We start from the raw sequence: 16,145 nt of genomic DNA, 5'->3' as shown, positions 1-16,145 counted from the left end.
TCAATGCGTATACGGAAAAAAAATGGTTTTCGTACCCATTATCAGATGTAAAACTAAAAATAAAATATTATGCGCACACGAATTCATGCTACTATTATTAATTTTATAGACTCTCTTAGTGCCTTATTATAAAATTCTACCACGATACCATGATTGTTTTGAAAAAATATCCATAGACAATTGTAGAAAGTATAACCTTGATGTTAGTTCGATTTCAGATACACAAAGTACACGACCGTACTTATAAGGATGCGTCACCTTGTGTCAAGACGAAATACGAAAAAAAATAAAAATTAGCGAAGACCCAACAGTGTACACGCTTGATTACATCTGAGTATAAAACTTTATGTCGCAACCAATCAAGGGGTCAATGCCTGATCGTTTGTCTCTAAATTCGAGGTTGATATTGATCGCAACGCGTGATCGGTGATTCCTAGAGTACTATTAGTAATTTCCTTTAGAATTGACATTTATCTATTTTATTATTATTTAAAAATTTTAAAGGTTATATTAGAAATTCGAAGTGGTTTCAATTATTATTATAGTTATTATGGTTAGCATCTAAATAATTGAAGAAAAGAATATTACTCATTAAGAAGTTTGAAATCAAATAAGTCGTTGTTACCAAAGGATCGTCCTTAAAACTTTCCATTGTCGTGAGAAATCACTGATTAACTGAGCTTTCTACTTCATTGTTAATACATTAGAAAAACACATTTCAATTGCAAAAATCGAAATCCCCATTACCATAAGCAATAGGCAAACAAATTCAAACAAACTTATCTTCCGATATACAAGTACAAAACTCTTTTGTAATCAGCTTGTTAATTTTTGACCGCTTTACTGTAGACCAGTTTGGAGCAAGTAATTGGTTGCTTGAATAATCCATACTCAGATAATTTAATTGTCTTATTAAAAAAATAAATAATCGATAAATAAATATTTATTTATATTCTCAGGAGTTTAATATTATTCGACCGGTTTGGATGCGAAAAAACCAGTCATTCCGTTTCTTTCGGGAACGACAACTGGTTCCGGCAACTGGCAATTGGATTCAACTTTTAAAAATTTTATGCGATAGATTTATTTTAAAACGTACCATAGGCCTTTAATAAATTTAAAAGTTATTGATTTGATAAATAAATATACTAATATATAAAGGAACTATAATAAAAAAAAAATTATATCAAACCTGGATAATTGGGAGATCAACGGAACGCGATCTCATTTTCTCTTATAGAGGTTTCTCACTATCCCGAGTTTCTAGCTTTCAGAGTTACAGAAGGGGTCTGTCTCAGATATATAGGTCTATACAATTATAGATGCACATGTGATTTGAATTAAATAGGAGTCCATTAAATTTAATTTAAGAATAAGTAATAGCTAAAGTTAAATGCGTTTAAATGTTGCTTATGAAAAGTTTGAAGTAGGCAATGCAAGTATCAATCTCGTTTATATATTCATGCGTGAAAAATTACTATCACTTATACAGGTTTCACGTTTATCACTTAGAGGTTTTAGGAGGGCAAAATGACAGGACCCGGTAATTACTATCATTAATAGAGTTTTCTCGCTAAACCACTCGTCATTATATACATGTAAAGATACAGAAGACACATGGTAGAATAGCTATTCTATTAATATATGTACGTTTATCACTTTTGTTGTGTGTTTTATTAATAATACGTAATTACTGATACACCTTATTATTTTATATGTATTATAAAAAAATTAAGTTTATGTAGTATAAAATTTAAGCAATTTAGGTTTAAAATGTACGTATAATTTAAAAATTTGATATTGAACACGTAGTCTAGCCTAACTAATTATATATAATTAAATCTATTACATAAACACTTTCTAATCTAAGATTCTGAGTCGTAGCGCTAAGAATGACTACCGTACGTATAAATCCCTTACCCTAAGGCTGTCACCCGTTAGTAACAGTCTCAAATTTAGGTTAAATATATGCAGCAAAATCATCGTACATATTTTTGTAATAGGCTATGTAAAATCAACTTGTACTATTGCTACTACTATTAACATCAAACCAATAAATTAAGTAAAACTTATTATACGAAATTTTGTGGATTTTTTGTTATAAATAATCAATTACTGATACTGTAAAGCTAAGAAAAATCTACATACTCTTTGTTAAAAGTTAAGGCGTGTTTTATTATCTTCTTGACAATTGTTATTTAATTGTTAGATAAACTAACTATTTAGCACTCTTACTAGTGAAGGACATTGTCAAGGTTAGTATCGATTTAGTGATATCATCACTTCCTTACAAGTCCCAACAGTATAGAAAATTATTTACCTATGTGCCTTGAAATAATATGATAGTTCTGATAGCTCAGTCATATCGCCGCAATACCTATAACCGATTTGGTTTGAAATATATACAAGTATTTTAAGCAGGTTTATTTTTTTCTTCTATTTCAGAGAATTAAGAAAGCGAAAATGATGGAATAGTATCAACTGTAATTATTTTTAATTCGTAAGTGAAATAGTTACGTCTTTTTATTGTGACGTTTGTGTCATCTTATTGATAAAAGCAGTGATGGCCCAGTGGCGTGCGACTCTCATCCCTGAGGTCGTAGGTACGATCCCCAACTGTGCACCAATGGACTTTCTGTCTATGAGCGCATGTAACATTCGCTCGAACGGTGAAGGATATCTTAGTCAGGAAACCGGCTTGGCTTAGACCCAAAAAAGACGACGGCGTGTGTCAAGCACAGGAAGCTGAACATCTACTTGCCTATTAGATTGAAAAAGATACAGACGTAAAAAGGATAGCGCCACTAATTTATATATTTGTTTATAAAATTACATTAAAATTATTTTTAAAATCAATAACAACACTGACTTCTCAAATGGCTCTCATATATTTCAAAAACGTTTATAGACGTTTTTACGATATAATTGCTTAATATATCGATAATAAATGCATAGATAGCGTGCGATAGAAAGGAGTATTCTCGGAATTAAATTACGCGACAAACATAAAAGTGAATATATTCGTAGAAAAACCTATATTATTGATGCTGAGCAATATGCCCTTAAACTTAAATGGAGATGGGCAGGCCACGTAGCCGGTTGTACAGATGGCAGATGGTCTAGAGAAGTAATCGAATGGACGGGTCCGAGAGGAAAAGGGAACAAAGGAAGACCTATACCTATACCTAAGGGATCGTGAGGGTAGCTGGTAGAAATTGGATGACGATGGCACAAAATAAATTAGGGTGGAAAAAGTTGGCGGAGGCCTTCTCCTGGACAGGGGCCTATAAATTTTTCTTTTTAAATCAAATGTATGTCAAAGATGTGGAATAAAGGCTTATTATTATTATTATTATAAATGCATAGAGACCACAGCTAACACACAAGAACAGTCAACAGGTGGATCCAGCTGAATTACGATTGCAAATTTTATTTATTTAAAAAATCCAAAAGTAAATGCATAAAAACTAACATAAAAATTATGTTAGTATGTTTCAACGCTGGTAACAATTCACAACTAATGATGTTAACTGTAACCCCCTTTATTTATTAACCCTAAATAGTTATTATAATTAAATAGTAAATAAGGCAATATTAACTTCACTAAGTTCCGTAATACGGCTTAAACTATGTGTCCAACACACCAAATGTACTAATTTGATTACAAATGTTATATTGGATTTGTTTTCGTACAAAGCTAAACGAAAAATATTAGATTATTATACGATTCGTGTGTTAAATAAAATTCCTGTTTAAAAGTGTGGTGTGCTAAAAGCAAACAAAAGTCACCATTTTGGACTCCTTTATCAGAGATCCTTTGTTCTTAAATTCATTGTAAGCCTTGCTTATCGCTATTTAAGTGTAAAATTAAAAAAAAAGTCGAGGTGCGGATGTAGAAAACCCACACTTGATTGCAGTTTTAAAAACCGGATACAGGATGTACCAACTGTTATCAGGGATTAATTTTCTTTTATAAAATAACATCGGTCGGGAATATAAACGTACGATTTCATTTAGAATTATTGTTATTAAATTATGTTATTCATTGAGAATTTTTATTGGAATTGTTTTAATTACTATCGGAATTTTGGTTTAATTGATAAATCATGTTTATATTACTGTTGTAGAGTCTGAAATTTAAATTCTGTAAAAATATATCGATATGTTTTAATTTTGTGGGTTTCAGAGAATATGAAATATATCAGCTTGAATAATCTTTAAATGAAATAATAAGAATCTGCGTTCCGTGTATTAAAATCCTTATTAAAAGAGAAAATATATAATTAAATAAATGGAGAACTATAATTTAACATTAATATGATATCTCGAGGTGATAATTATAATTATAACAATATAAAAATCAAAGTCATCTAAATAAATCTATAAGGTTATATTAAAACTTGTGAAATTAAGCACATTAATTCGCCGCAAAGCCGAATACTTCTAATTCAAGTCTATAAATATTAAACATAAAATTATCACCGGTAAACCGGCAAATCTTATGCATGTGAAAAAATACAAAACCGGCTCCTCCTAATAAACTATTTATATCAAATAAATATTCAAATAATATTCAACTATACGTTACATACAGCCACTATATCAAAACACAAGTTGGATCACGAAATCACTGCATTGTTCTTAACTTTTTTGGTCGTATTTGTTCATCACGACACGAAAAGGTTTCGGTCTGTCTTTGACAAAGCCATAAGTATAACTAAAGAGTTTGTTGCAAGACAACCTGCAGGCCTCAGGTAGGATTTTCACGTTGGTATTACCCAACCGTTTTGAATAGGCTCTTTTTCAAAGCCACTATATAACATCATGTAGCTCTTTAAATATAACAACATAATAACAAGATGAACCTGCGCTATAACGGCTGAGAAAGACAAAGAAAACTTTTTATACGCAACTTGAGGCGATAAATTCTTAATAATATACAGGGCAAAGAAAATATTACGATTACGCTATATTTTAATGACTTACGATGATGATAAGAACTTTGAGCTAAATGTTAAATAATGTACTAATTTTGGGCATATTTTTTTAACTCATTGAGATTTTGGTGTCTATGAAGTGCTGTCCGGCCCACGTTTGACGTTCGGTGACGTCATTCTTTTAGAATGTGTAGTTGCGCACACAGGTTCAAACAAGGTCGTCTCTTTCTTACCCTGTATTCCCATAGGGGCCTAACTCAAGGATTTAGTGCACTCTTCAGTTCACTGCTCCCGTTTCTTCTTGCGCGGAAGCCTCCGGAATTATTTTTTATAGCATGACAGCCATAATTACTATTATTACCTTTAACTGACAATGCAGGCCACTTAAACCTTGTGCTATTTTAAGTTAGACAAGTAACCATCGTGGGATGAGCCAGTTTTTCTGTCTATGAATAATTGGACCTCCTTTTTTTAAGGACCTGTTTGTTCGTAAAACGCACCAACCGTTATGGGTTCCATTTTTTGCTTAAGATAATATATACTTGTTTCGGTGTATATTTTACAACGTGACATTATTAACAAGTTAGCAATTAATTTTAATAGGCTTCGTTCTTCTTTAACGTTTATACAACATTAAATAGAGTATTTGTAAATTGAGCATGAAGGTTAAATTTCCTACATTTGGTTTAAGTGTGTGTAGTTTAAATTTAATATTGAAGAGTGCAGAGGATGAACAAATTCCTCCTTAAAGTGAATATAGGAACGTAGTAATCAAATCAAATCCATGGATAAAATAGGTATGTCTAAAAATCTAACTCACCTGATTCATTTTTTCATAGTTTATTAAATCGCCTCTGAAAATGACAAAAATAACTTTTGTAATATTTAATATTTACAAGAATTCATTGATAAATTTAAAAAAATAAAGAATGGTTTCTTACCGAGAATGAAGTTTCCTAATAACAGGCATTTGTGGAGTACTGTCATGTATCCTTACTTGGGTAGGATCAATTTCTTTACATTCCTCATCATCATATGAATTTTGAGCGTTCGATCGTATAGAATCCATAAACGGACTATAAACATTATTTGCCGTTCCTAAGATTTCGTCTATATCAGTATAGCGTGATATGTATTTGGCATTTTTTGAATAAGACATATTTCGTCTTAGATATCTATTATTTTCATATGGTGAATGGCGATTTGTATATATTTCTGGTTCATTCGGACTTTCCAAGCCTTCTGGACTTCTTCGGTCACCTAACGGCTCATCGTCTGTTAGATTTAATGGGAATCGAGGTATTTGGGATGATGGAACATATACTTCCACCTCGTCTGAATCAGAAGATTCACTTTCTTCTTGTGGTGGAGGTGTTGGAAGCTTTTCGATACCTTCTGGAATGTTTTTATCGCTAGACAACCACCACGGTCTTTCACCCGACTCTATATGGCGTATTCTTCGAAGTGAAAATATTCTTTGGTCTGAACTAGATCGATTTAACTTAATATTTTCGTCCAAATCTGTATTGTTTTTATTTTCATTATTTGCATGCCGCCAGTCCCTCTGTTCCCCAGATTTGTTATTACGAAGCTTGTTGACGTCAAAAATATCACTCTTTTCTTCTTCACTAGAAGATCTTCTAGGTGGTGTTAATCTTTCTATACCTTCGGGTATGTTTGCACTACTATCTAACCACCAAGGCTTTTCTTCATCAATGTATAATAATTTCTTGGTGTCTTTATAGTCATTGTTTTCTGATATTTCAAAATTAGCTTGTTTTTCATTGCTGTTTTGTGCGCAACCATCGATAATGCGAGATTTTTCATTATTCTCATTAATATTTTTTAAACTCTGGTCCGATTCTAGCCACCATGATCTTTCATTAGATTCAATCAGTCTGATAGCTTTCAATCTTACTAGACTATCGTCGTTAGAAGCAACAACACTATTTGTATTACATTTGCTTTTCCTTGATGAACTTTCAGAACTTAGCATCGATATATCCTTAGAAATTGGAACAGAAGTATAGTTATCAGTACATTTAGTATTTTCATTCGACTCTTGGTTTCGGAGCTTAAACAAATTTGTGACAGGTGCAAGAGCACGTATTAAAAACGATTTAGCTTCTTCGGTACCATTATCAATTTTTTGTTGAAATGTGCTTGAGTTATTATTTGATGAATCGGTTGAAATGCAAATCGAGTCTGATGTCTTTGATTTAGAAACATTTTCATCTTCACTGACGGAAGACGATAAAGACATACTAGATTCCAAGCTGTTACTTTCTCTTTCTTTATTGGAACTAATAACACCATTTTGCACTTTATTATTGGATTTTGATTTTTTCAGCTTGGTAAGTTTATTTATATTATTCGGTTTTTCACTTCCAGGATCCGAATCACTTGAACTCAATGATTTGCTTCTTTTTTTCAAAAGTTTCTTTGTTGAATTTGAGTCTGATGAAGAGTCTGCGCTTGATTTACGTTGTTTTGCTTTTTTGCTCTTAATAGTTGTCTCACTTTTTGGAGGCTGAGGTGGCAATTGGCTGTTTGTTATGGTGATTTCTGGAGCAATAAGTTCTGTGACTGACAGAGAAGATGGACTTTTTGCTTTTTTTAATTTAAGATTTACGTTTATTATTATTTCTGAAGTTTCATCATCGTTATCCTTATCATAAACTATTATATCTTGAGCATTTTTGGTACTTATAGTATTATTTTCTTCACAGTCTGTATCATTCATACCTTTATCTAATGACAAGTTACACTCATGACTGTCTGGTATTGATGGCTCTTTACTTCGACTACGACTACATCTGTCTCTGTAAGAATTTTCGCGTAAGCTAGAATATTGTGTTGAGTAACGCCCAGCATATCCCGTGTAGCTAGGTACGTTAGGAGAATAATAAGTCCAATTTGTCACACTACTTCTAGTTGAACCTGCAAATCGGCTTGACCTTGTTGAATCATCTAATCTGTCTGACTGAATTTCTTTGTCATAACATAGAGGTCGTTCTTTTTTCCTAGTTATAACTTTTTCTATAGTTTTTGCGAGATCTGCTCTTCTATTTCGAACATACGATGAAGAACCAGGTGGTGTAGGAGATGTATGTCGGGTTATAACTGTGATGGTCTCTAACTCTTTACATTCACTTGGCGATTCTTCTTTCTTTTGCACTACGTCCTTATTATTTGTAACATGATTTTCTTTTACTATAGTGTCTTTATTAGGTGTTATACCTTTATCTGGATCCGATTTGATATTATCAGAGAAATTTATTGATGACAAAGTAGGTCTCTTTATTGGAGTAGGACTCCTTAAATAAGACGATGAAGATAATCGATTGGCAATAGCGTATCTATTCACTGTTATTTCCGGTTTCGTTTCTGTTTTTGTGGAAGAGCGGTTATAACTTGGTTCAGTTTTTTCTATTCTGGTGCTAGGTCGAGAATAATTAATATCCGTTTTGGCTTCTGTTCTAGAACTAGGACGGGTATAACTAACTTCTGGTTTTGAATCTGTTCTGCTAACAGGGCGAGAATAATTTGACTGGCGAGGATATATTTTGTAGTTCGACAGACTGCTATAGCCTGGAGTCTTGTCAGTCTTTGTTGGAATGTCTTTATCACGATCCGAATGTCCAATATCTTTATTTTTATCTTTGTAACTTTTTGTGATTTTTCTATCTAGACTGGGACCAGGGCTTGTCTGACGTTTATATTTAGAGACACGAGACACGGATGTTACGGGGCTAACATCTCTGCTTTTACTAGATGTAACTGATGGAATTGATAATTTTGTATAGTCTTTCTTCTCATATTTCAATGTTGTTGTGGGTTTTTCTGTATTATTTTTACTGTAGCTTGCATATCTATTTGTAATTGCACTAATGGGTGTCTCTTCTCGTGAATTGCGGTCAGAAGCAACCGGAATACTAGAACTTTTTATAGATGATGTTGTAGTATATTTTGTAGTAAGTGCTGTCGGTCTGTCTGCAGTTGAACTCGATAACCTTCCCGCATCTCTGTTCCTGCCATAAGATGATGAATCATACTGAAAAATAGATTTTCTAAATAAATTTAGGCTTTAAAGTTAAATAAATCTGTATTTATCAATTGTCAGTAAACACAGTCGTCGACGCCATTGTTGTTGTTGATTTTGAATATCTAAATATGTAAAAGTAATATCTGCGCAAGATCATTACTAAACAATACAAAGTTAATCCTTTCATAAATTTATAAAAAGCTACAGAGGGAGCTTAATTAATCTACAAAACTTGCATGTGTAAAGCACAACAGTAAAGCTAAAAGTAAAAAGAGCAATAGTTGCCTTCACAAGTACATAATTAAATAATAACATAAGATACATACATAGTTCCGGAAAGACATTACTTCTGACCTAACCTTGTCCCCATAAAACACACGTCACGTTGTAATTTCTGAAAACAATAAAGTTTACCATGTTTAAAATGCAATACAAAATAATATTATTGATGATATATGTGAAACAGTTTTCCCTACCCCAGCAGTGATGATCACTAAACAGACACATAAGTCTGAGACCCAAAATCTCAAAGGTTGTAGCGCTGATGGATTGTTAATTACCCTTAAAAACGACCCTTGCCTAACTTTACTGCAGTGAAAAGTTAAAAATAAATCCTTTTGTATCCTGGCCCACCTTATTGACTGATTATTATTTTAACAAACTATACGACTATAATCGACTTCAAAATCTTTTGCGTCTCATGTATAATTTTAAATATCTAAATTGCATAAAACATTAACCAAATCTGGTCTATACGTAATTCGTTTACAAATAAAACGATAGTCCATATTTGTCATTATAATTACGCACTTAAATTATAGAAAACATATACGATTGGATGGTAAAAGAAATATCAAGTAAAGAGTCTCCACTGATGGCTAATCCGAGCTGCTGTCTTGGCTGCATTTTCTACACCATTTACAATGTAGAGTGTTCACTGAAGTATTTCCGAACCAATTCGACTTAGGGTTCAACATAAAAAGAGCATACAAATTATTAAAAGGCCGTCAACGCATTCGCGAGCCCTCTGGCATTGACAGTGTGCATGGGTGGCGGTATCACTTAACATCAGGTAAACCTACTGCCCCTTTCCACCGCGTTCTATAAATAAAAGTATAAAGTTATACATCAGTTTTCCACCGCAAAACAATTACAATTTTGCAGGGATTTAATCTGTTTTGAGTCACACGTGCATTGTTTTACTTAAAAACAAAAGTTGGTGTACGTATGCAATAGTCTTATGAAAATATTATTTGCAGCCTAATTGTTCATCAAGTAAGAAACACTTCCGACTGATATAATTACACAATAAATTTATTGTGTAGTTAAAATAGGTGCTATTTCTATCACCGCCGCATTATATCTTGTTCTAAAAGTCAGCTATTAATTCTACAATCTTATGTAATAATTTGTTTCAACTACATATACAACTTCTTATGTTAAATTACGATGTAGCCAAAACAGCCTATTAGCTATAGGCTGTTTTATTAAAAAAAAATCCAACAACAATGTTTGTAGCAAAAAAAGTCCACGAAAAACTCAAACCATTAAAAATAATGTCATGTATTTATTATATATTTTTATAGACATAGTATTTAAAAGAGTTAAGCCTGATAGTAGCATTTTTTGGTTAATATATGTGGGACTAAATTAATCCCATTACGCAAAAATGTTTTTTGTAATGGTTTCAAAGTTTGTAAGTGATTTTATAAGAAATCACTTATAAACTTTGGCTTGTTATTACTGTACGATGACCCATATCCTCGCAGTCTGCTTTAGCCACATTTATCTCCCCATTCATATTTTTTCTTTGTCAGTTAACAATTTTAGTTTTTCTGAATATTTACAGCTTAACCAAATAAGCCATAAAGATAGTTTGTACACAAAAGTACGTACAGTAAAAAATATGGTTCAGAAACTAATCTTTATGTTAATTACCCATGGCATGGCATTCGTTAAACAGTACTTTATTGCATTGTTTTCTCCTTTACGCTTACTTTTTTTCTACCTGGCATCGCTCACGGGTTCAGTGAATGACCTAAGCAACATTGTTCTGTAGGTAATTAGAATCTATGAATCATACAAACAAAGTAAAATTAATATTAAGGACGAGGTTAACTCAGAAACGTGTTTTACGAGAAAGCAACTGCTCAAGATGATTACAATTATTTACTATTATGCGCTAAAATTTAAATGTTGATTTTAGTAGCAATTGTTTAGTCAATATACAGCTACAACCTTTTTGGTCCGAGATTTCTGTATATGTTCCGTGATTATTTCTAATAGGCATGTAGGTGATCAACCTAACACACACCGTCGAATCCTTCACTAAGGCATGTCGGTTTTGTCACCGTACCAGCGAGTGTTAAATGCGCAGATAAAAACAGTCAATTGGCCATAGATCAACCTACAACATTCGTTAAGAGTCATGCTGAAGCCAACTAGAGCAGTGGTTCAATTCCCGGTTGTGTACCATTTGTAACAAACAATTGACAGAAATTAGCATGAACTGTCTGTCATGAACCGTATGTCAAAATCCAATACATTTTTGATATAAGAAAGGAACAGTTAGCTCTAAGTGCCGACTCTGAATCTTACCCGACGAACCAAACGTTGCAACGAAATAGATCGATACAACAGAGACAGAAATTAAAAACGATAAAAAGTTGGAGCATCACTCAGTGGATGAATGGTGTTGTTGGTGAACAGAACATAGCATGTATTGCATAATTTTCCGGGCTGGCGCCATTTCCATTTACTGCCCAGGCGCATTGTTTCGTTCGTAATATCTAATTATAGGTAAAGATCTACAGTTAAACGTTTTATGTCATTTAGTCCCGGTAGTAGAAATACATGTTTGGTTAATGCAAATTTTTCTTCAATTCAATTGAAATACTAGACGAAATAGATCCGCAACGAACAATTAAAATAGTAGAACTGATGATGTATTTCTGTCTAAAGTACATAACGAAAATAAATGGCCTACTCTCTGTTTAAGTGTCAAAGACTTGAGTTCGGCGCGGGTTGTTGCCTCTCCCAAAATGGGGTCACAGCGGCTTCCCGGCTGTCGTCAGTGTTCTGCACGCCTTATATTCTAGGAATTAATCAATTATTTACTCTAATCCGACAGGATCTGCTTCTAACGACTTCTGCGGTAAATTTGTTACTTTACTGCCGCGAAGTGGGTTTAGGGTTAGTAAATAGTGCGAATTTACAACGCTAATCAATTTACTGTTCGTGTTAACTATTCTAGATTTCCTTTATTATACATGTGCAAACACTCTACACTCGCTTGCGTTTGCACACAATTTGAATACTTAACATATTCTTATATTAAATTATTAATCAATTTAACGGTAATCATTCGACAGCCTAGTTGGCACAACAATCTTTTTGCACCTGCCAAGAAAGAATATTCAAGTTTCGGATTCCAATGTTGTGAAAAAAACGTAATTGGGCCTTTTATATTATGTTGCTGGGCTGACTTTATTCTTAAATGACACGATCTGAGAAGCTCAAAGCTGCATACAATACAACCATAAATATTGTAAAGTCAGATCACCTTTAACATCGTATATGTTCTAAATGCGCTTCGGCAAGTCCAAGCTTCTTGTCTCACACAGATGACAGGACCACTGCGCTCACGCATGTTAAATACATCTCGATTATCTTCCACAATTGGTTTTACACTCTATGCCTTTAAACATACGGACAAAATTATAATCGCGACGTGGATCGATAGCTTGTTTGTATAGACGGCGACGCAGTTAAAAATAACTATAACGCATTCGATGCAATGGGATATCCTGACAAATTATTTTTATACATCCCAGTTGCCACCGTATCCGTTTTCCTCAGTATCAAAACTAGATATACACTTATTAACCTAAAACAATGTCTGTTACATCTTAAATAAGAGCAGACTACATCAGTCACATGTACCAAATAATAATCTTTCCGCTTTAGGCCTTCAATATTTCAAATTAAGAAACAATAATAATTTAATATATGTCGTATACACAGGCGCTGGTTTCTTGTAAATATAAACTTTGGTATTGTACGTTGTTTAAATTTATTCGTCAGCACACTAAGAAAACAAATGTGTTAGAATTTTCGTTTTATATCCAATAGAGATTGTAAATAAATGCTTAAACGTAATAATGTTGTTATAAACATAATATCAGATTAATACTTTCATTTGTTCATTAAGTTAAAATTGCTACAGTTTAACTTTCACACTATATTATATTCGTTGATTATATAATGTAAAACTAAATACATTATAAGCCTTTCGGTAAACGTATTTCCCAGTGAAGAATCTCCTTATTAATAATGTATAATTATAACGATTCCTAGTAGTTATTATTTCGTTCCGATAAAATAATAACTACGAATAAGAACACTAGGAATAAGACGCTTAAAGAGAACTAATCCTAGTGTAGTGAATATAAGTGCAAGTGCGGTATCTGGGACGCACGAACGTACTGTCAAAACATTTAATATTACTTATTAGCCATTACTATTATAAAGGCTAAATGTAGAACTATATCTGAATAAAAATATATTTTGGGACAAGTTTTACTAGTAAATTAAAAACAAAACAAATAAGATAAAATAACAGCATTATTTATAGCGACATGTTTTCCAAAGCAAATGTATTGCAACCTATTTTCTAAAACGGTATTTTCGTATAAATATGGGATAATGACCGAAAGACGCGTTAGCGGAAAAAAACATTTGAACCTAATTACTAATTTTTAAGGCATACCGACAATGTTGGTACTATCCATTTGGCTTACGAAAGAATTTTAGGTCGTACAGAAACAGATGTGATGGACAATTAAAGGGGACATGACAAGAGAAAAGCCATAGAAATTTACATTACCTGTATCGGATACCTCTATTGGGAATTCTTCGGGAAAGTGTTAATAATAAGTGAAATTTATGCATACTTATTTTATTTCTAAAGAAAGTTTTATTGAGTGGAATTTATACGTGTAATTATCACTCTATGTTAGTCTATATCTAGTTTTTCATTTAGGAATTCTTTTTGAGCCAATAACAGAAGCATAAATTGATATACCTCATACCCCATGAGGTATATCAATTTATGCGTCTGCTTTATTCAAATTTTTAAGACAATCGTTTTGTCCTTACTCGAAATTACTAATGTCGGAAATTGAAAACGGCCTGAGTGCTTTGCGTTAGCCACTAAAGTTGAGGTAGCCATGTTTATTTTTTATATGATATCACGAGAAGTTAATACGTAGGTCGGTTCTAAATCATCAGAAAACAAACTCTATTTCTATTTTACGGGTATTGTGTGACTAATTGTCAACTAAAATTCACATTCACTAGCCAAAATACAACTGAGCAACATGAAAAATTGTACGCTGTATTTAGAAAACTCAATAAATAAAACGGAAGCGGCACATGTTATACGAATAAAATCGACGGACAATCTCAAATAATTACGTTTTACAACTGAACTTGACACACATCTGAACAATGTATGTCAGAAGTTTAAAAACAGAAAATAAGTTGTATTATTCATCGAGTACATTTTTATATTATTTTCGCGACTATGTGTATAGGCTGTGTGAGGTGAAACCAAAAATTAAAGACTTGGGCATGCTGCTCACCAAATCAATTAAAAATACATAATATTTAATCGCAAACGAACTTATATGCGTAACTCTAATATATAATTTTGCATTTTTGCAAATACAAGGTAATTGTGAGCTGTGAACATATTCTAGTTACCATCAGTGATATTAAAACCCGCAATTGTTTATGTTTCATATTTCATACCTTTGAAAAGACCGCGTCATATTGAATTCTATATCACTGAAAGATATTTACCACATTTCCAAGTAGTAGTAAACCTAATTAATCTTTAAGTTCTATAAGCCTTCTCAAGTTCATGTTACTTTTATAATTATACAGTTTTTCATAGTTTAAAATGGTTAGTGTAATAATCTATTGCGATGCGATAGTTATTTATTTAGTCATATGTAACTTTTAAATCCAAATGTTATTACATACTTTTCGTCTTACAAACGCGTACACTAATCTTCAATTCTTGATGTACTATAAGCGCGTGGGAGAAGCAACAAAAACACTATGATGATATGTATCATACATATTTATAGTATTTATAGATTTAATATTGTTTTATATCAAGTTTAGAAAGAGTATAAGGAAATGTTACTAACCTGTTTTGCAGGTTATGCGCGTGAGATGCAAGGCGGGCGGTCGACGACTGGGCGGGCGGCGGCGTCACCCTTCGTCCGACTCTAGTCTCGTTTTATTCCGCTCGAAAACTTCATCGAAAACGAGACAATGTTCAGACGAAATTTACTAACTTCTGATCGCTTGCGATCCTTACGGATGTATCTTAGGCAACCTTTCATAATTAATAATCATTTATTATATTATTATTTTAAATTTATCCGGATTGTACACAAAAAATGCTGAAGGTTAGTTTAGACACATGTTTGTTGGCATAAGATTTTTATGTAGCCACGTTATTGTTAAAACAATGAAGCACATAGCTCATTGTATATCATTTTGAATAATGAATAGTAAAACAATCATATAAGACATTCCATTTCACAGGTCACATAATTCTGTAAACATTTTTTCTTGTTCTTTTAAAATTAAATTTAATTAAAATTAAAAATTTGCCTAGATTAGTATAGATGTTTATTCTGATATGTTCTTATTCTTGAAGTGCCTTCGATACGTTTGGCGGCATTGAAACTATTTTCAAAAAGCATATGTTGTAGATATTAAACTATTTAAACTAACTATTCTATCTTCTGTTATAATCAAATTAAATGCGAAATATCTGCAGTTCATTTACCGACTTTAGAATTGTCGGTAATTATAAAGAATTGTATACCCTACCTTTTTCCAGGCCTTTAGTCTTTTTTGGCATAATCCTAATTGGTATAATTTTCTTAAAGAAATTACTAGTTAGTTTAATAAATTTACCTAAAAGTTACATTATTACATCTTTTATATATGTTGACTTTTGCTCTTTTCGTTTCAATATTCTAATAACATATACAAATTAGTCAATATTTCGAAGCATATTGATAGTAACCGCAGTTAATCGTTACTAAAGAAAATATGTCGAACATTCCAGAAGTCTATTTATA

At 32.4% G+C, this 16,145-nt stretch overlaps 1 protein-coding gene across 4 annotated transcripts in view; it reads right to left on the bottom strand.

The window, feature by feature from the left end:
* The window catches only part of LOC123718627 (FH1/FH2 domain-containing protein 3), a 40,750-nt gene extending 25,515 nt beyond the window's left edge, over positions 1 to 15,235 (bottom strand). For 2 of the 4 annotated variants that reach the window (XM_045675295.1, XM_045675296.1), the window contains exons 1-4: positions 15,198 to 15,235; positions 9,309 to 9,376; positions 5,879 to 8,991; positions 5,758 to 5,791 (exon numbers count right to left, since the gene is read on the bottom strand). In XM_045675295.1, the coding sequence (XP_045531251.1) occupies positions 5,758 to 5,791; positions 5,879 to 8,991; positions 9,309 to 9,326 (3,165 nt within the window). In that variant the 5' untranslated portion in view covers positions 9,327 to 9,376; positions 15,198 to 15,235. Of the gene's footprint in view, positions 1 to 4,583; positions 4,700 to 5,757; positions 5,792 to 5,878; positions 8,992 to 9,308; positions 9,377 to 15,197 lie in introns of those variants that run through there. The other 2 variants (XM_045675298.1, XM_045675297.1) reach the window with 2 other exon arrangements.
* Positions 15,236 to 16,145: the final 910 nt, after the last annotated feature.

This window comes from Pieris brassicae, chromosome Z, assembly GCF_905147105.1.
Source record: "Pieris brassicae chromosome Z, ilPieBrab1.1, whole genome shotgun sequence".
Taxonomy (NCBI): domain Eukaryota; kingdom Metazoa; phylum Arthropoda; class Insecta; order Lepidoptera; family Pieridae; genus Pieris; species Pieris brassicae.
The sequence above is the reverse complement of the archived record's forward strand: the minus strand, read 5'-3'. Positions and strand labels throughout refer to the sequence as shown.